Raw genomic sequence first — 21599 nt, 5'->3', positions numbered from 1 at the left:
CTCTGTTTCGAGCACTCCGGCTATGTTGTCGTGCTTAAAAAATCGCGCGTGTTTTAAGGACCTCAATATCCACTTATACTTTAATATATTATTTTTCTCATGTTTCTTATGAAAATTTTAGTTGTCAATTGTTCTCACTCTGTTAAAAGCGCAAAGCTCAACCTTTCTGCATTTTTTCCAAGTAATTAATGAATAGGTTAGATTTAAATAATTAAACGACTTGGCGTCAAGACGGTATAACGCTCGAAGCGCCCTCATGTTTACTCTGCAGTACTATTTTTTTAGGTTCAGAAAATCTTACGATTTTCGTCTCCTAAGTTATAGTCTTCCGTAGTTCAGACTGACAGCCGGTTTTTGTAACGCCTGAAAATTGTGAAAACCAGAAAAAGGTTTGGTTTCGTAATTAACCAACTGCAACTACATTTGTCCAAAACAATGTAAAAATATGTTTTTCAATGGATAATGCAGTGTTGTAACATAATTCTAATTTAATAAAGTTTGTGTTAAATTCGTTGCGTTATTATTGAGTAGCGTAAAACCACAATAAAATAGATCATAAGGATAAGTAAGGCTTCGGTTGGTCTGTAAATTCCGGTATTTGGTCTTTCCCTTCACTTATTCAAGTAACATTTGCAAATTATTACGCACTAGTTTACAGTACTATTTCATTAAAATAGATTGTCACCTCAAAAGCTGTAATGAGGCCGCTATTTGTTTAAAGTTGATTTTTTCTGTATTTAACTGTAATTTCAATAGTATTTTGCGAGTTATTTAGCCTCTCAATGTCACTGTAACAAAACCGTTAAACGTTTTAATTTATGTCAAACTGTGCATATAATTACCATTGTTGGATTGTAGAGTAAAGGTTGTTTGAATTTATCAAAAATAAAAGTAGTCGCGGAGAAATTTCCTCAAATATAAATTTATTCCGTCAGGTGCTGGAGAAATTGGTTGACTTTTAATTACTATTTTCGGATGACCGGCCTGCGTATCAACTTCTTACTTCCGATTCTGATAATGGGAGGAAAAAATTACGTAATTATACGATATTTCACTTTCTTTACAAGTGGAATGAATGTATTTTCGTCAGACTTACTGAATCGTGCAATTATTAAAACATACTGCGAAAATATATTCGCCACAATAAATGGTAATGAGTTCCATCAAAGTGAGGGTCAAGAGAAAAGATTGTTTACGTTTCAGGTCAACACACTGACTTTTTTTACAATTTTATCCTAAATACTAAGAAAGCCTACGAATTGGAATTATCTCAGTTACTTGCCTGTTCAAGAAACCTTCAAAGCCACCCACTGTGGCCTACTTCAAGCTTGAACTTTGCTTCAAAAATGACTAAAGTCAAAGTTCGCTTAATGCTCAATCAGGGATTTTGATTATCGTGAACCTAACAATTTGCTCGAACTTAAAAAAGCTCAGTAATTTACCGACTTGACCGGAAATTAACATGTTGCAGGTTTCACTGGCTTGTTCTGTAAAATGGCTTTAAAAGAGCTCTAATAAAAAACGGCTAAACAGGTGCTCTATGGCGGTAGATTGTAACTTTTACCTTAAAAATTTCTATACATGTCCGTACGTGTGTCCACTATCTCCACTCACATACTCAAAGATTTTTAATTTTGTTGCGCCTATTTGAAATTATTGTATGTTCATATACCGGAATAATTAGCACTTAAAGTCGCGATTATGTCAATACACATTTTTCCAATAACCAAAATACAATAGTAATTAACGCAAAAAAATAGGTCATGTTCTCTCTTTACGTTTCCTGCAACTCTAAAAAAGCTAAATAAACAGAAAATTGATCAGCAAACAGGTGTAGATTTATTGGAGGAAGTTGGGCCAGGAAGCAATAAAATTATCTCTACACTTTTGCATTATTTTATAGTAAGTTGTTTAAAGTTGCAAAAATATTGATTGGATTTAGGATAATGAATCGTGAATTAATTCACTTTTTTCTGAATCCATGAATTTAAATGAGCATTTTAATTACAAGTTCCCGACTTTTGACCTATTTTTCTTGACATAATGTAACGATTTTAATTGTAATTACACAGCACCTAAGTATGTTTCGAGTTGGGTATTTTTAATATTATCATTATATTAATTTCATAGACGTGTTGCGCTTGTGATAACCTTTACCGTAAAAGTACTTCCATTAAAATTCTCATAACCCAAACGTGCCAATTTTGAATCAGCAAAATTACTTTACGTGCTACCTAGTTTTCTAATTTCAGTATACCACAACACGATAAAGTTTCATCTAATGATGCTTTGCCATAAATTAGTGTTTTGGTATTAGCATTCCACGAAATTTTCGTCAGCTTCATAAATCTATGCAAAAATTTGGCTTAAGAAAAGACGGAAATGTCCACGACCCACTTCCTTAATTTATTGTTAACATAAAATCCTTAAACTGTCTGTAAGTTCGATTTCACTTTTAGTGTACCTAAACACACGGGAAAAAAAATTTGTGCTATTTTTAGCGACTTTCGCCCGAAAATCTCAACCAAGTCTTGGCTTAGTTAAAATGCAAAACTTGACTCTCTGTTACACATTACCAGACATCAGGTTTGTTTATGTTACGTGGTATTATGCATGGCTATTGTATGGCAGGCAATAATTTGCAATCGTTTTGCTATCAATGTTTATTAATTGTCATTACACACCGTCATCTTACCAAACAATTAGCTGTTGCAAAAATATTACGACGAGGTGTCGATTTCAGAAATTGTTCTCATTGAAATTCCTCTTGTTACGATTTAACCATAAAATGATTGCGTTTGGCTTTGCTGTAATTTTGAACAGTGAGAATCACATTTTCACGCCTTTCACATTTTCCAATTTCAAAATTGTTTTCAAGGGATTGTGTTGTTAGAAAGTGTTGACTAAAGACTTTAGGAAGTTTGTAGTGAATACATTAGTTACAGTTTAAAGAGCACGATTTTTTAAAAGCCGTCTGGAAGCGGACTTATTTTATCCTCCACTTGCCATAAATTATTTTTACAATCTCGTTTTCTCACAAGCAATTATAAATAAATGGAAATAATTAATAAAACAAGTCACTTTTGATTGTGACTGCTGGAACGCTTTTAGTATAATGTAAAGCACTTAATTGAGGGGATGTTGGGTATTCACCGGATGTAAATGTATGACGAACGTTTATTAAGTGGAAAGAAATCAACGGACCTTACTGTTTTAATGACTAGTTAACGTTAGTACGACCATTAATGTCGCCGTACTTTTCGTAGTTAGTGTTTTTAGACTTACAATTCTCAATAGAAAAATTCTAATTAAAGGACATCCTGCCAAAGCCCTTAATTAACACCAAAATTTGTCCCCAGAGGGTAATTGTAAGAGCGTGAGAAAAATATAAAAAATGGTGAGCACGGAAACATTAATTGATTGGCGATTGATTTATATTAAGAGATGTCATTGTTACAAAAAAAAAGATCAAGGTTAACTTACTATAAACGGATACAAAACGCTTTTAATAAAATTATCTTTCAATTGTTCAAGTAGTTATTGCAAAGTTTAAAACCCCACGGTTTTATACTGACTGTTTATAAAAGAGTGTAGGATCTCAGGTGGTTTTGGAATTCGAATTTTCCGCATTTAATTATTTCATTTATCTTAATTTCTGAAAAGTACTAATTTATATTTACTCATTCAATCAGTAAAACTAAAATTTTCATATTTCTGGAAAGAAACGACAAACTTTTATGATCTACTAAGATCCTACATTCATTTATAGACAGATTGTACATATTTATACAGATAAAGAAAATTTAAAAACAAAAAAAAAAGATACAAGAGATCAAAATTAGATTAAAGGCATGAATTCCTCAGTTTCGCATCTAAACGGCAAAAAATTATTTACTGTCACATATTTTATGTAGCCAGGAGAGGGTCCAGTCAGTGGCGCGCAGTACAGGCTGTAAATGAAATAAGTACATTAATTTTACTGGTAATAGAACTCGTCAAGACTAAAAATTTTTCCGAATATTTTTTTTTCAAAACGTTTTAGTTTTTTAGTTGAAATTATTTTAAAATCATACACAATTTTCTTACACGCCACTAGAAGCAAATTTACCTCGTCGATTACCGTATGAATCGGTTATTTATTATTACTTTTCTTTGTTGGAGCATTTCATAAAAGACTCGTCAATTTGTAGGAGAAAGAAAAAGATTTTAAAAAGTGTGATTTAAAAAAAATGAGACATAGAAAGTGTTTGTCTTGATGAGTACAACTACTAGTAAAAATTAATGTACTTATTTCCCTTACACCCTGTATACAGCGTGGTTTAAAACTCGCTCCCCATCGGAAAGGTGCATATAGTTTTGGCAATTCTGGATACAAAGTTTCTTTACAAAAAAGTTCTAACTTTGCGTTTGCGAGATAAGAACGATTTAAAGTAGTTAATCATGAAAGGCTTTGCTTCAGAGGAAACCAAAAATACGTAGAACATATAATAATAGTATGCACTTGAATTATTTTTCATTCTACTATTTTTTTTTCATCTACTGTAAGCGCTACACCTGGGAGAGAGGTTGTAGGATTGGTCACTTTGAAACCATGCTCTCTCGCAAACGAAAAATAAAAGACCTACTTTTTTGCATTTTTGCCATCTCCATTGCAGTTACCACTAGCACATTTCCGCTGGTTAATATGTTGTGGACCACGCTGTATTTAATAATTTATTTGTTCGTCCGGGTTGAAGGACACACATTTTTTTTAACTGATTCTGATGCAAAATTTTCTGCTGACTTCAAATCCAAACTTAGTTTTTCAATTTGGAATTGCCTTTATCATAAAAAAGACGTTTCTTTGGAAATTTTTGAAAAGTTCAAAGTTTGTCAAATTTTGTGTTTACATCGTCCATCTTTCTTTTGGATAAAGCTATAAACTTAATTTTTTTTGCAAAAGATTGCTCAGTGAATGCGAATTCTAACGAATAGACAAAAGTTGTAGTTTGAACGAAAAAACCAGAGAAAATTGTATTTTTCTTGTAACGTTTCATATTTGTGTAGTGAAATTTTCGAGATGCGAGATTTTTTTTATCTTAAAGATAAAGATAGTCCTATACATAATCGAGACGAATTGAAGCTAATAGCTTAGATAAGTTTTTAGTGCCAGAATCATTTCGACATCCTTAACACTCAGCAAGTTTTTGTAATTTAAAGTTACTGCGATATGCGCTTGAAGTGGCATTGCCGTGTGTTTCCTTTGTACTTGTAGTGTTGCCTAATTTTCTGTTTTTTTTTCTCAAAACTTAAAGTTGTGTATTTACGTTAAAAACTACGTTCATTGAACAATCTTTTGCAAAAAAAACTGAGTTTCTAGCTTTATCCACAAGGAAGATATGACGATATGTAAATCAAGTATTTGATCAATTTTAAGTTTTTGAAGAATTTCTACAAAAATGTCCTTTTGATGATGAAGGCAGTTACAAATCGAGAAAATAAATTCGAATTAGAATTCAGCAGAATATTTTACATAAGAATAAGTGTTTAGTAAAAAAGTATAACCCACGGAAAAGAAGGTACGACACTGAATTGAAGCAAACGCGTAATAGAAGAATCGCTGATATCATAGGCCAGTACCGCAAGTTCGTTTTAAGATTTTTACTAGTTAAAGATTGACAATTTCAAATTAAAACAAAAGCCCTTTATTCCTAAGAGTCCACTACAGATGCAAAAGTAATTTATTTTCTCTTTAACACACAATGTTGATGGGAAATAATGCCCAAAGTACACCTTTTTTTAGTTTTCAAGATTTTTTCTGAATCAAATAAAGCGCTTGTAGCATTTTAAAACACTTTTGCACCTACAGCCCGAGTAGGAAAATGTATCCTGGTATCCTGTAAATAACTTTCAAAAACATTACTCAAAACGGTTGTAAAATACCGAGGAAAATAGCTGAAATTCAACACTTTTTAACGTGGGTATTCTCCCCTTAAATAAAAACTTAAACTCCAAAATTTATTTGGTTTTCTCTTAATTTTTGGGACTTGTAATAAACTGGTTACTTGATCACTTCCTCAGACTAGCTAATGGTGAGGTGGAGACAGCTAGCCACAATTAATGCTCTTTGTTATGCAATACCTGCTATCTTATTCCGCCTTCACATACCTCATCACGTTTATTCAAATTCGGTTTTATCTCACTTCGTCATAAAATTATTCAAGCGTTGTCTGACACTGACGCAACATCAATTTTGGTGGAACCTCAGCATGAACTTATATAATTGCCTTTACTTTCTTCGGACGAATTAATCTCAATGTCTTCCTGCAGCCTTGGTCAGATTCGATTTTCCCGATATTCTGGCACTCATGGCGCCAGAAATTACATTTTGCTCTCGCAAGCAGTCGTCCTTCAAATTTTCAAAACGCCCACTGCCTCCAGTGAAAGTCTTGTTGTTTTAACCATACACCATCAAAACAAAAAAGAAAATCGTGTACGTTAAATGGACAAAAAGGGCGCTTTTGTACACGATATTCGATTATAGTGTAAAGAGAATTTGTTAAAGCGATTTTTGACGTTCTTTGTTCTAATTTCACAAGTTCGTGCACTTTGTTAAAAGTTGATATCCTTGCATTCGTTGCATAATTGCTCATAAAGTCAAGTGGGGTTAATTTTTGATTAATGCGAGATTGGAATTTTAAACTTCCCATTTTTGTTTATTAGTGACTTGGTTAATTAAGCGATTAGTTTCGCGACGTGATGTGCTTACCCAGCTAATTAAATTGGTAATTGGAGAGTGTGCTCTGCCGAACAATAAAGAAAAAGTTTGATTCTGAAAATTCTCGATTGTCTTCTCAGCCAAACTTTTATAATACTTTGCAACATTTAAACAAGACTTTTTCTTAATTATGTGGCAATTACTCAATAATCATGTGCCTGCTTTAGAGAATGTCAACCTAAATAATGCAATGCAATTATTTATTGAATTCAAAGATTTGCCCAATAAAGAATTAAAAAAACTATTAACAGTTTTTTTGTCTCCTCTTAATTTAATATTAAAACGAATAGACTGAAATGAAAAAAAAGAGAAAACGGAACTAGTAGATTATCTCAAGCATTCCGTCGTCTTTATTGGGTGCCAATTAATTGTCTTCATTACTTTTCGTTTTTTTCTCCTCAGACAACCTTCACCTAAAACTACTCCGTTTCTCAGACTGATTCATTTCCGAAATTAAGTGGCATTTTCACTTTTCGTTCGCTCCCATTCCATCGAGAAATTTGACGGCTACGAAGAAGGTAACAAGTGCTGGGTGTGTCTGTCGTATCTTTGAAACGGAAGATCGGGGAAAGTCATACCAGTCAGCGACATACTTGTTCAATCTCTCCACAGTTAAAAGTTTTATTGAAATATAGTTGGAAAGCACAAAAAGGTCGCAATAATTGCAATACAATAGGTGAATAAAGATTTTATTTGGTGGTTTGCATATTTGGGTGATTTTTTGGAATAATAGGTGTGAAGAAAGAAGAAAGTAAACACGAGGTGTAGCCCAAGGTTGTAGGTAACCTTGTAAAACGAACTTGACCGAGCGCATCCTCACCATGAACTCATCATCTTGCACTGTTTTGAAAATCGGTTCTCATGTAATGAATATTAATGTTGTGCACGATTATGGCGAGACACTTCTTAGGTTTTTGCTCCAGTTATCGGTAGAAATTCCCATCTTATTATGCTCTGTTTACATTGCTATCGTCTTTTTGAATCTCACGCGTTTTGAGTACGGATGCTATTATGGAGAGGACAAAACGTTTAAATTATCACGCACATACTTAAAGAGAGTTTTTAATTGCCTTAACTTTTGTTTGGAAGCACTGAAAGAAATGAAACTGCTGCTACAAGACTTTGGACAAGGCATTGCTATGATAATTGTTACAACACATTGTTGCATCACTGTGGCATATGAAATTCAGATTTTTAAAGCGAGTGTTCTGAATTAATTTGGGTGCTAAATGTTTCTAAATGAACTCGTTATGGTTTGATTAACAAATTAACAACAGTCTTTCGACGCCGCATTATTGACTCAAATGAGTGACTTTTATGTAGTATCGAAAATAAAAGTGGTGTCTGAGTAATGAAAATTCGTTTAATTGTATACAATTTCCGGTAATGATGTGTTCTACCACGTTTCTCCAATTGTCTTTGTGCCACATTTTCAGCTGTCAACTGGAATGATGTATGGTGGTCATCAATGAAATGAAAGCCAGTTTGGACGTATTTTTTTAATAGTAAAAACGATAATTACAATATAATTAACTTATTACATTATTCGATATCACTTTCCTTGCAATTGGCAAAAATAACGCAACAAACGTTATTGTGCAATAAAATCTGAATGTGTGCAAAAAACACTTATAGAGTAGGTACACATGTAATGGAATAAGTACAAAGAATTCAAGAATCACAAAGTTTGAGTAGAACGAATCGGTCCGTCTTTAAGTTGTTTCATTTTTGTTATTAAGTGTTCGGTTGAGGAGCAGTTTGAGGCACGAGCTGTGTTAAATAAATCGCCAGTTATTAGTGGTGAGGACCTTTTCGTTATGTTAAAACTATACATAAATTCATAAGCACCATTTTCCCTACATAAATTTGTGTGAATCAAAGGAAGTTTAGGCTCCGTAGACCTAGGCACTAAATCAACGAAAGTTGTCTAAATTTGCCGACGATGGACTAGGTCACGTCTCTTGGAAGAACTCAAACGGACATGTAATTGGTGTTGATTTAGTGGTGCACGAAAATGTAAATTCCGTCGACTTTGTCGTTGTGAGAAATGGAAGTAATTTATGGCCCTATTGTCGGTTGGATTAATTAATTTGCAACACCTTTGCCTGGCATAATTGGGAGAAAAATCGCCGAAATTTACACCGTCAGGTGCGACTTGTAACATTCTAAAACTAATCCGTGGGTAGAAAAATACAAAATCTTAAAATTTAAGGTTGATGGCGCAATAAATAAGCCAATGAATGTTGGTTCAATTCTCAAACAACAACTAAAAACTTCAACAACGACAACAAGACAACACTTTAAAATTTTCAAAATCTACTTTTGTCAAAATTCGTAAATGACCAGCGGGCACCGAACTCTCACTATCATTTTTGAGACTACAACAATCTAGCGACACACAGAAATGTATTAAGAAGTTTTAATCAGCCTTTTCTTTGATTTTCTCGAAGCGAGTCCGCCAGTTTTCGCGCAAACCAACGAATCGGGTCCTCCACTAGGAAGCTTTGTGCTTCTTTTTCGGGTCGCGGCGCCGCTCCGCCTCCGGATTGATGAGGATCTTGAGGTCCTTGTAGTCCAACTGCAAGTACCACTCAAACACTGTTAGGCGCCCCCAAGGGGTCGACAGCGCCCAGGCCAGTAATTTCGCCCACATCTGCACAGGCGTCAGACTCAGTTTATTCACCACCAAAAAGCCCCAAGCTACCTGCACCCCGTTTGTTAGTCTTTCCCTTTGAAATTGTTAACAGTGTTAGAATTTTGTGACGGCATCGAACGCCTTGGAAGCAGATGTGAGGGAATTAGTGACAAGAGGTGACCCCATGACCACTTACCAACATCTCGTCGTCTGGGACGCGGGACAGTAAGTCTAGAACTTCGTTGTTGGGAACGGAATGGGGGCGGAGGATTCGCCGGAAAAATTTGTTCGTCCCCCATAGCATTAGGAGGTATCTGATTGGAATTAGGTACAGGACGATGGTAGCAGCGACCAAAAGGCCGATCGCTATCCACGATAGGTAGGGAACAGTGAAGTTAAAAGTGCTGAAATTGTAATCGTTAAGTTTTTGCCAATGGTATTTTAATGTGGTACTTTTTAACGGCTTCGAGGAGCGAAGCTATGCGTCCTATGGCATTCTGGACGCCCTGGGTAACTTCTTGAATTGCCTGCAGTCTTTCTTTCAAACTCTTCTTCTCTTCCTTCAAAAATATAAAGTCGTGTCACAACATTTGACATTAAAAAACTTCGTTAAAAGTTTTTGAATTGAAATAACCTCAGTTTTATTAAGACATTTTTCAGCTACAGTTTGATATAATACATTATTATAAGACAAAAGTAAAGCAATTATTAAAAAAAATCTCATTATATTGAGTAGTTCTCTTAATTATCGGCCCAATTCATACCCAATTGTATTTTTCCTTGTTTTAGTATCATATGTAAAATTTAAAAAAAATATGTTTATCAGCATCGGTTATCATTTGGAGTTTGAAATATTTTACTTATTGAAATGAAGCAAAATTATGTGCGACAAAAGTAAAGCAAGCTTTACGAAAGAAATTTTTAATTTACTTAACTTAAGAAATTAAGGACCGGTTTATAGAAAGCTACATCAAATTTTAATTTGGTGTTAAAAGTTAACGCGAAAAGACCTATCAAATCGTCTCTATTTGGTCACGTGACCAGTTAATCACGCATTTAATTGCGAATTAAATTAATGACGCTTCTATAAACCGGTCCTTAGAGCCGGTTTACAAATCATATTAATTGCAATTAAATTTTAAACGCGATTAACTTGACATTTGTCAATACATTTTAAATGGCAACTTAATTCGAATTAGTTTAATTCTGAATTAAATCTTAATTTCACTTTCTGTAAACCGGCTCTTAACATTTTAAAACAATTAACTTAATAATTAATGGGATAACTATGATTTGCAATAGCAAAAATCTCAAAAAATGCTAGCGACGCGGTATAGAAGAAATTAAATTTTGAGTGGTATTAATTAGAAGATTTGCCCAAATCCTCAATGAATTTACCAATTAATCAGTTAATGGTTGCTTTTTAATGGATAACAATTCCATAAAAATGCACGTCTTTGTCCGTGCTTTATTGTTGGAGTAAAGTACTGTGGATTGAATCTGCCTTAACCCATGGCCTTAACATCCACGGATTTCTTTGAATTAAAAAAATTTTATTCATCCAGAATATTGTTTTTCTAGACCTTCCGGAATTGGGCATTTTTTCTACATGTCCTTGTACATTGTAGCGTGAAATTATTTTTGTCATACTGTATTGGGGCAAGACAAACTGCCTAGAAATTGTAGTTGCATTCTTTCCTGCTCCACCATATATGTTTTTTAATTCTAAAGGTATTGGTTTGCCTGTTGGCATATTTATTTCTTCAAAAAAATTTGCAAATATATTTAACTTACCCATCAAAAGTATTCTTTTTTAAAACCTTAATTTTTGGACTAAATGAGTTGCTTTTCTTTTGTAGCGCTAATATAGAGCACTGTATACATGAATTGTTTTAAACTAATATTTATTTGGAATTTTAAGTTAATGTTAAAATCAATTGTTAAATTATTTTAACGTTGGCAACTTCATTTAAAATTAGTCGTCCAGGCTTCGTTCCTATAGCAATGTGGCAGGATTCCAACATAATTTCAAAATTTTTGACAATGACAATTGATTTAAAAAAAGAGGTTTATATCAACATGACAGCAGCCGATTATGGGGTTTTGAAATGAAAGCTTTCTAAATTCTCTGATTACCATGGGATTTTAGATTCTAAAATTATTTAATTATATTAAATGTTCTTTTACTTTTGTTTCAAGCTTTCATGGCAGATCTAGCTCAGAATTTTGCCTATAAAACCTTCGATAGTGCAGCTTCTTATTTGGTACAGAATGTGTTTACAATTTATTACAGTTCAAATAAAACTGTATCTATTGTCAATTTGCTAGAATCATTTAATTTTCTTTAACTTGTAGATTACCCGTTGGAATCGAGAAATAAACTGCACCCCAAAGTTTGTACACTTTGATTTCTTCAACATTTCCTGTGTTTTTTTATGATTCTCTATTATTTCCTTTAATTTCCCCAGATTTCCCCAAGATATCCCGTAATTTTTTTAAATAATTTCCTCATTGGTGTACACCAATTTCCTCTGCGGTTTATCCCTCGGTTAGAACGTACAAATTTTTCAACAAATGTGTTGCTACAGAATGCTTCTGTAAGTCCTACTGCTGACTGCGCCAATTAGAAAACAAGATATGGTTTAGTAAACAAACTACAACTGGCAGTAAAACAACTATTATAAATTTTTTGGTTACAATAGACGCTAGAAGTTGACAACAATTGATGTGGATGATGAGAGATTCACTCACGTCGGTCAACAAAAATGTTAAAATTGTTGTTCATTAAATCACTTTAGTATCATAAGGAACAGAAGTGATAGTGTATTATAGTGTATTTGTTTCTTAAACTATGATAATATGAGTTATCTTTATGAGATAATGCCAGAAGATGTCAGTCATCCTTTTGGTTATTGAATGTGATATAGTCTGATATGTGATAAAGTCACAACAATGCTGTGCTTCAATATTTCGATTTGAGATGTGCTTGTTTAGAAGTTTTAATAATTTTGATGTTGAAGTTCGACTAATGTTTTATACAATAACGAAGGAAAAAAGCAATAAATAGAAAGCACTTTAGAAAATCTCAATTTTCATTTCATTCATTTCATTTATTATGATTATGATGTTCACCTTTAGTCGCACGTAAGCAGTGTCTCATTAATTTTTTATAAGTAGTTATGTTTCTAAATAAGGCATCAGGTATTGATCCACCGCCGTTGAAATTTTTATAAAGCGAGAAACTCACCTTTTCCTTATCATCGTCCTCATCATCTTCTATATCGGAATCGGCAGTTTCGTCCCAAGGGATCAAACTGGGGCCCGCCAAAATTCTCACAATATACTGTTTCAAAAAGATTAATAACCCAGCGATTGGCAACATCCACGGCTCGAAATAATAGCACAAAACAAGAAAAAGTAGCAGCGCTGCGAAACTCTGAACCTTGGATTCCCACTCGAAGCAGTTCCTGAAAAAATAATACTAACGCCCTCCGTCTCCAACAACTCACGATTCAATTACTGGAAGATCTTCCCGAACTCGTAAAAATACATAATGAAAACTTTCAGTCTTAGAACATTCCTCACGAAAACTTGCCGCTTGAATTTAACTTCGCTTTGCATGTATTTCTCTTCTTTGGGATTAAGCGTCCTGATGCAGGCTCTGATGGGGTTCCAGGCCAGATTCATCTCGAGCAGGATTTGGGGGTTGTTGCCTTTGGCTCGGCTTCGCAGCTTGCGGTCTTTGAGGGCGTACCAGCGCTTCTCCCCGTTGCGAATTCGCAGTAAGGGAATGAGCACTCGACCCAAAAATTCCACTTTGTGGTCACGGTCTTCGTCAAACACCGTGATGTCGAGCACGTTATTGATGTCTTTGACGTTGAAAGTGAATATTTTCTGCCACGAGGGCGAGAGAGTTTTGTATTCGGTCTGTGTTTGCAAACGGGCGTTTCCCAGCTCCAGAACACAGAAAGGGTCGCTTTTGCCGCCCAAATCGGCGGCGGCCAGGCCAGAAGCTCGGTACACTTTGACGGTGAGGTGGCCCACGTCTTTCATATTGTGGAATGTTCGGTGCCAAATCTGGAAATATTTTTAATAATTGTTTTTTGCCCAGAAATTTTGTTGAAAACACTGTGGTAAGACCAGGCGCAAAGTTCGGTCCTCCGAGCCGGATCAAACTGACCATCAGTTACTAATATTAATGAATAATAAAGTGATTTGCGTTTTGTTATTGGGGCTTACTTAAGAATTTTTACAGAGTTAGTTTAATAACTGGGACAGTAATTACATATCTATTCATGATGTTTTCCACTTCGCGCGGGTTCTCCTCGTAAGTGGTCAGGTCTGATATGGTTTCGGAAGCAGTGGTTCCACTGATGGTGAGGAGGAGGTGCAAAGAGCCGGCACCATCCTCTAGTTGTTGCCATAAACTGTGCGTTCGCTCTCGTTCCAGAGTCGTTAAATCTATGACACACCTAAAGGTTTGTGGTCAATAGCAAATAGCAATCTCCGTAAAAGAGTCTTACCTTCCAATGAAGTCATCCCTTGATCTATCTTTATCCCAGACGGTGATTTCAAGTTGTTGATCACCGTCGTCGTATAAATGCAGATCGAATTGCTCTAACCATCTCGGATTTAACGATCTCCACACTATCCTACTTTTGTACTTTTCGTTACCTAATCTGATATTAAATTGAGTAGAACGAAACCCTCGATTGAATATTTACCTAAATTTTACGTATGGGTCTGAAGTGCCCGTTTCAGGGTCGCAAGCTAGTAAATTTTTACCTTCTACTAACGCGATGGTCACTACGGAGCTCCATATTTGTGATTTCAGTCGTTTGTTTACATCTGCTACTCTACTGTTCTTTTGATAGTACTGAAAGAAAATTATGAATTGTGCTTTCCTGTTTTATGTCCGTGATTAATTACTAAAACATTTCTTTTTGACGGCCTTTCATTAATAATTTTTGTAAGATAATGAATATATATTCTCATATTTTACGACGTATAAAACTATAAATTTCTACAAACACACAAAGTAACTTTTTTCATCACTCGGTACTTTTTGAACAATGGCGAACGAACGAACGAAAAAATTATTTGAAAGTAGGACCTCCAGCCATGTTGGGCAGCCAATTATTTTTATTTTTTATGATTTGACCTTTTTTCAGTAATGAAAATTAATAGTGTAACTGTTGTTTATTAAAAGCTATACTTCCACCGGGCTTTAACAATTTAATGTTGAGTTTTGACAAAAACTGTTTGAAATCCATTTGAGCGACATTCTCTAGAGCAATGTTTCCCAACCGGTGGTTCGCGATTTGTATAAAGAGGGTTTGCCAAAAAAGTATTGTAATGGAGGAATTTTTAAGCGTTAACGTAAAAAATTACGAAATAATAAATTTGAATAAATTTAGCCCTAAAAATTCCTTAAAAAATGAGTTGTTTTCATGTTAATTCATAAAAATTTGAATTGTTATGGATTGTAGATAGAATTCTATTTGTTGAACGCGTTATTATCGAACACTTGAAGACAGATTCACCACTTTGTGTCTATAAAAAACAGAACCGAACGTTCATTAATAGAAACAGAGATAATGTTGTACAATATTATGAACTAAAATAAGCTTTTCGTTAGGGTTATCACCGTTCTTTAATTCAAAAGACAGTACTTTACTTTTTTGAGGGGTCCTTTAGCCTTTAACATATATTTAAAGGTCTTTATGTTTTATATTGCTTTTTCAAAAATTGTTTTTTTTATAACAAAAGTTGAATAATTCCAAAACACAAAAAGATAGATAGATACATAATTTTTTTGAGTGGAATCCAATTATGCAAAAATATATAGGATGTTCTATTTAAAAAAATATAACTTTGGTTTACCACCCTGTATACAACATTCTGTGCATAATATTTTTAGTTTGTGGACTAAACTATCGGATAATGAAAACAGCATAGCAATATTTCAAATAACAAAAAAGTAACTGTATACACAGTTAGCATTATTGTTTTTTTATTTTTGTTAAATGTGGAATAAACTTTTTTTCATTTGTTGTGTGTAGTTTATATATTTTTACATATTTCATGTAAGTAGGAGTATTATTACTTTTTTATTTTTTATTTTTTTTAATATGCAATTTTCTTTTTTTGTTTTATTTTGTTGTGTGCACAGAGTTGATATTTTTTGTTATAATAAAAGAATTCAATAACATTTTTGTATTTTGTAATACCTAGGCTCCGAATACTGACCCTTACACTAAAGTTTAGAATTCGTTCGTTCTGTTCTTGACTGTGTCCTTTATTTAATTCCTAGAAAGTTGGCAACCCTATTTTTCGTAGGTACAAAAATTTTAACGAAAACGGACGCTTCTACTGAAAAAAGTTATTCATCGAAGGTCACAATAATAATTAGATATTATGAAGATTGGCTGTCAGTTTTCTGTAATTTATTTGAACTGAAACGGGTGTGAAGCTTGAAGTTTTTTCTTCAGCTTTGGTTTAAGAAAATGGAATTTTAGTTATTCCTTTGTAAAGTGTAAAGTGCGATGAATTCAGCCACCTTCATTTAATTGCTTTCTGTTTCAGATAATTATTTTATTTTGCGTTTTCGTTACTTTCTTGTTAAAAACTGGAAATTACAGTGTAAATTAAGCACTTTTTGTTTCCAGATTTACATCAAAAATTGTTATCGATAGGAAATTTGTCTTTGTATTTAGATTTTTAGTATAATTTTTTTTGCTAACACCTAATATCATTTTTCCAAAATAAATCACTGGACCTGACTTTCTTTAATAAATTACTACTAATGAATTGGTTCTTATGGTGCCAACGTAAGAACTATTTAACATGTGTTTAAGAAAAAACTTCCCTTACATAATATTTACTGCATTCTGTTACTAATTTTAAAATAAAAAAAAAACATTAAAATAATTAAATTATGATAAATTATGTATTAGTTTTTTAAATTCGTATTTATTAGAATTCATTCCGTTCAAAATGTGCAACGAGGAAAATAGATTAAAATATTAAAACCACTCAATAGGGGATACACCGAGGGGAAATCTGACTGTGTCCATTAATGGCGAGTGGAAATTTTTATATATGTAGGTTTTGTTACGTTCCTACAAAAATGTCCGTTGTAAAAAGGAAATGTCCGTTAATGAATTTTACTGCATCTATATATATACAAAAGGTTCGCCAATTTCTGTTGGATTTTAGAAGGGGTTCGCAAGGTAAAAAAGGTTGGGAACCACTGCTTTAGAGCTTTTGCAACGATATACTATCTTATTAGAATACAGATATGAAACGTTTGCTAAAGCAGACACGATGAGTTGCCCTTTTCAATCTCATTAATAAAGATGAAGCTCTTTTGTAAGCATTTCTGTAGTGCAGTTTTTAATGACAGGATCTGAATAAACTCTTGTCACACTAACACAAACGATATGTTTAAATCTCTGCCTTATTCCTTATTGACGTTTCTAATTAAGTTTTTTTGTACATGCATGAGTAAATACTTTTCCGACGCTACTAACATTTGCCCGCTTCTTTAGAATTCCCTTTTATTCTTTGAATATGTGGTTTAGGCACGATCTATTGAATATCCATCCATTTCAGCATTCAACATGCAAAACCTATTTGGCTGGAGGTCCTACGCAAACATTGTATCGATTACCGCTCGTGATACGGTAATTACTTATAAATAAAAACAGTACAAAAGATTGTCTTTTAATTTTTGAAAACAGATTTTGTTGAACTAAATTACGTTCGGTTCTGTGAGTTATTTACAATGCAAACCACCCACAGTTCGCTAACACAGAAAGGTTATTTGCAGTACACATTAACCGAGATCGATAAAATCACTTCTGTAGCTACATCCATTTATATTTTAATTCTTTCCGATAAATCAGTAAAGAACAGAGTGCCTGACATTTAGTACATTTATCACCCTGCATTGTTATAGAAAATAAATAAAAAGAGTTCAACCTTTGTTGGGAAATAATTGTTACCTGTTCTTTGTCCTCTTGACTCTTGGGATACAATGTAGCAGTTAGAAGAATCTCCCCTAACGTCGTGTCAGGCCTGTCAGGATCTTGCAAAACCATTGTAACTTCAGTCGCTCGTCCCAGATCAAGCGTGGTCAAGTCCAGAGTTGCCGAACCCATAAAATCGTCCTAGACAAAAATTTATTCTTGATGGCATGAACTTTATTATTCACTCACTTGAAGTCCCCAGTCGTAGTCGAATACTTTGATCTGAATAGGAATGAATGGATCTTCGATCGGTACGGTAAAACTTTCGTCCCATGTTGGATTTAAATCTCGATAAACCGTTCGCGATTTATAAATTAATCTACCACCAACTTTGAACTTGACATACGGATCGCTTAGCCCTGGAACAGTTTTAAAATTATGAATATTAAGTGGAATCAAGGGAAAATCCATAACGGATTAGCACATTTGAATATGGAGCATCGCCGCTTAGCGATGTATTGTTTGTTTTTTAATTACTGTAGCTTAGTAATTGCACAGAAAATCTCTTTAATTTACGATTTCAGAAATGTTAAGAAAGCTGGAAAACGCTTCATTTGCTTTATGTGTGCACTAAAATTTTTATTATTTGTTCGTTTTGTGTGTCTTTTATGGTACATAAACATTTTAATCAAAAGCAACGTAAAACGTCTGAGGTGTACAAATAATTACCCTATTATTAGGTCTAGTTTTTTGTTTCATTAGTAGAAATCTCAAAGTTTGTTTTACAGGAGCGTAAAATTTGCCAATTACTAAAACTGTATGTATAAATAATGAACAATGATACACGTTGATAAGCCCAGTTCTAATTAGCAATGTTTGTTCTAGTTTTAATTGAATAATTATCATTTGCTCTCCATTTACATAAAGGTAGTCTTTAATTTTAATTTGATTTACAGAACATAAAAAGCGCACACCTATTTTTTGGCTTTTTTGTAATAATTCATCAACTGAAAAATAATACAAACAAAATTCAACTCAATATTGCTGTTAAAACAACACTAGTAATTTATTGTTTGCAATTCTAGTTAAATACAATGGTAATAAAAGATCACGTTCACATTTTTATCGCTGTGTTTTAAAACTTCTGACATTTGCAGAGTTTCCAACTTTTTTCATTTCTTTGTGACGTGCTATAGATATTACTAATACCAAGATTATTTAGAAAAAATAATTTTCTGCGGCACATTTTAGAGCAACTAGATTAACTTGCACTTTGTATCCTGGCGGCAACAATTGTGTCAAATTACCCGAAGTTGTTCCCATTAATTAAATATGGAGCATAAATGGGATTAATTAAGCTATCAATAATTCCTGAAGAGTCTCTCAATGATGACCAAACACATCTCCCACAATAATTAAATGAAGACCTGTGAATGATGACGTGATGATAATGAAAGCGTTGGGTCTCGTCCGGCGCATCCACCAATTTTGCACACGAACGAATTTATCGATCAATCAATTGTGTTTTAATTGCTAACTTAAATTGATCAACGTGGATACGTTCCTTGTTGGCTTTGTTCGAATAGATTATCAAGGATGAAATCTCGCTGAAGATAAGTTCGAACGTAAGGCGAATTACGATTTAGGACTCTATAAAGCCCAGAATAAGGTTGGCTTACTGCTTTTATTTTGCTGGCTGACTTTCGAGAAACCTAATAAGTTTCTCAAATTAAATGATGGCTCTGTGGAGGATTTATATCTTGTCAAAGAATTTAATTTTTGATGTAATACAAAGGCATTGAACGAAGAAGAGATTTGTCGCCGTTGCCAGACGTGATTGCAAGACGTTTGTCGCATGCTAAAGACTTTAAACATAACAATAAGAACTGGGTTTACTTTATGTTATTTCTGTCTTTATGTAACATTGTTTCACGTTTACTTATTCGAAGCGAAACGTTTATATTTCAAAGCTTTGTAGAGACTTGAATATTTAATACTCCAAGTAATGGAGTTACCAGGACATTTCTACACATTTTGTTTTGTTGATTCAAATAAAAAAGAAGATGCAAGTAGTTATTGAACAATTCTACAATAATTTAAAGCTACAAATTCCTGCATTTAGTACACGATAACTGAACGTTGCTATGGAATTTGCGAGCAAATTGCTACCCTAAAGTCAATATTTGCCCAATTTTAGCATTATATTAGTTGTTTCAAAACGCCAACTTCGCATTTTCTCTTAAAATTAACTGTTATAAATTATTCAAGCACTTCAGAAAAATAATAGCTAATGTAATATACAGGCTGCTCAAAAACTGGCGCACCAACTCAGTGGTACGTTATTGAGAAGCAAGTGCAGATTACGGAAAAAATCTTGAAAAAACTCCTAAAGTCATATTTTAAAACATCTGGAGCTACAAATTTATTGTGTTAACTTCTTTAGTTTTCATTATTTTTTAATGTTTTTTTGTTTCACACTAGGTAATAGTTCCTTAACAAAACGATGGATACTTATTTTTAAATTTTCTAGCAGACTTTAGCGATTTTTTTAATTTAAAAAAATTAAAATTCATCAAAAAATCACAATGTGTAGATGTGCCAACAATAAGAATTATTTCCTAGGAAACCGTTTCAAAAATAATTTATTTTTATTGTTGATCAAATTCTATTGCGATCATGACTGTTAGACAACGTTGCCACATATTATTTATCTAAAATCCGTCATTTATCAATAACTTTAATACAAAGAATTTTTTTACTATTTTACCTTTATATGTAAGCAATTCTTTACCACATTCCATTGAGTGGTGCGCCAGTTTTTGAGCACGCTGTATACTTCCAATGAGAGATCTAATCTTTAGTAACTATTTTACAATTTTATCAATTATTTGGTAAAATGCAGCGTTGGCGTTTTTATAGCTTTGAAACAGCTAATAGTTAAAAATAGTCTCGAATTTTCAGATTTTTTGAATTTGTATTTAACTCATTTATTAATAACAAATAATTGTAATAAGCCAAGATTTGTGGGATAATAATTAAAAATGAAAATTTATCAAACAAACTAATTAAACTAAGAAACACTAATAAATGCTGTTTTTTTTTAATTAAACGCTATCCTTTGACAGTTTCTTTCAACAAGCTGCAAGTTTTCTTATAACTTCTTTCGCTAAATGCCGCGCTCAAGTTTCTTTTTAATAATGTTATAATCCCTGCCATTTATTTGAAAAGTGCACAACTTGACGTTTGATCCAATTTAGTAAAGTACGTGTACATATGGCTTTTAACAACCCTCAAGAAAGTTTCACATTTTCAGTCAATTTATAAAGCTTAGCTCCTTCGAATTCGCCGTCTTTAAGACTTGAGCTAAGCCCAGTAATACATCTAATCCAATCAAAATTTTTAAATCAAATTGCAATTTTATTCAATCAGTTTGTCTCTAGGTGGTTAATTTCCGTTTTGACGTGATTATAAACTGTCCCTTTTTAATTAACTTCTTGCGCTTTGGGTCGTCGAGTGCCCAACAAAACTCGTTTGGAAATAAACTCTCAAGTGAACCACCCTTGGCCAAAACTCTTTTAATTCGTTTACACTTCGTTTGGGAAAATATGAAGAAGATAGCACCAATTATTTTCGTGTCGCTTTCGCTTACACTTCAGAATTTTAATCAAACCTTGACTCAAGCCGCTATAAAATTTTCGCTGTTCTGATCCTATTTTTAAATAATGCAAATTCACACTGTAAACTAAATTACCGTTCTTGTCCATGGCGACCAATCCATTTCCCCTACGTAGATGTATCCGTAATTGAAAGAAGGAATGTTGACGCAGAACTGCTTCGCGTCTTCGGGTGATTTCATCGTTGGACCCCAACTGAAACAAGTAACGGAATTTTGACAAAAATGCAGAAAACCGTGTACAAATATGTACTCTGCGGTTATGTCAACAGGCGTTGTTGACACAAATCCCACTTCAGCTGCATAATCTGCAGTAATTATTAAAATAAAGTGTAGTTTAAAAGTGGTGAAAGTTCCACTTACGGGAAGAAGGTCGAGGCCGGCCACGGCGCTGGAGGTGGGCACACGGGGCTTGGGGGAGCCGCTGGGTGAGCTGGTATCGCCGCCCCCACCAGGACAGGCACGGCTTAAGGGCGAGTCTGGAACAAACACGCAATTTCGACGTCAACATGTTTAATTAACTGTGTGCCACTAATCACTTTAATTACTTATGCAGTCAACTAA

At 33.7% G+C, this 21599-nt stretch overlaps 1 protein-coding gene and 1 long non-coding RNA gene across 3 annotated transcripts in view; one reads left to right on the top strand and one right to left on the bottom strand.

Annotated features, from left to right (window-relative positions):
- Window positions 1–6131: 6131 nt before the first annotated feature.
- On the top strand, window positions 6132–9053 carry LOC107398191 (uncharacterized). The gene is made up of 2 exons (XR_001575119.2): window positions 6132–7433; window positions 7491–9053. It is a non-coding gene; the product is annotated as an uncharacterized LOC107398191 (long non-coding RNA).
- Window positions 8242–21599, bottom strand: part of Mctp (Multiple C2 domain and transmembrane region protein) — a 32373-nt gene continuing 19015 nt past the window's right edge. Inside the window, exons 4-15 of one of the 2 annotated variants that reach the window (XM_008195598.3) lie at window positions 21399–21514; window positions 21114–21231; window positions 17612–17781; window positions 17399–17563; window positions 14117–14268; window positions 13916–14071; window positions 13678–13864; window positions 12913–13469; window positions 12640–12859; window positions 9846–9952; window positions 9589–9796; window positions 8242–9410 (exon numbers count right to left, since the gene is read on the bottom strand). In XM_008195598.3, the coding sequence (XP_008193820.1) occupies window positions 9252–9410; window positions 9589–9796; window positions 9846–9952; window positions 12640–12859; window positions 12913–13469; window positions 13678–13864; window positions 13916–14071; window positions 14117–14268; window positions 17399–17563; window positions 17612–17781; window positions 21114–21231; window positions 21399–21514 (2315 nt within the window). In that variant the 3' untranslated portion in view covers window positions 8242–9251. The remainder of the gene's footprint in view (window positions 9411–9588; window positions 9797–9845; window positions 9953–12639; window positions 12860–12912; window positions 13470–13677; window positions 13865–13915; window positions 14072–14116; window positions 14269–17398; window positions 17564–17611; window positions 17782–21113; window positions 21232–21398; window positions 21515–21599) is intronic. The other variant, XM_008195599.3, reaches the window with a different exon arrangement.

The sequence above is a fragment of the Tribolium castaneum genome, chromosome 3 (assembly GCF_031307605.1).
Source record: "Tribolium castaneum strain GA2 chromosome 3, icTriCast1.1, whole genome shotgun sequence".
Taxonomy (NCBI): domain Eukaryota; kingdom Metazoa; phylum Arthropoda; class Insecta; order Coleoptera; family Tenebrionidae; genus Tribolium; species Tribolium castaneum.
This window is presented reverse-complemented; position numbering and strand designations above follow the sequence as displayed.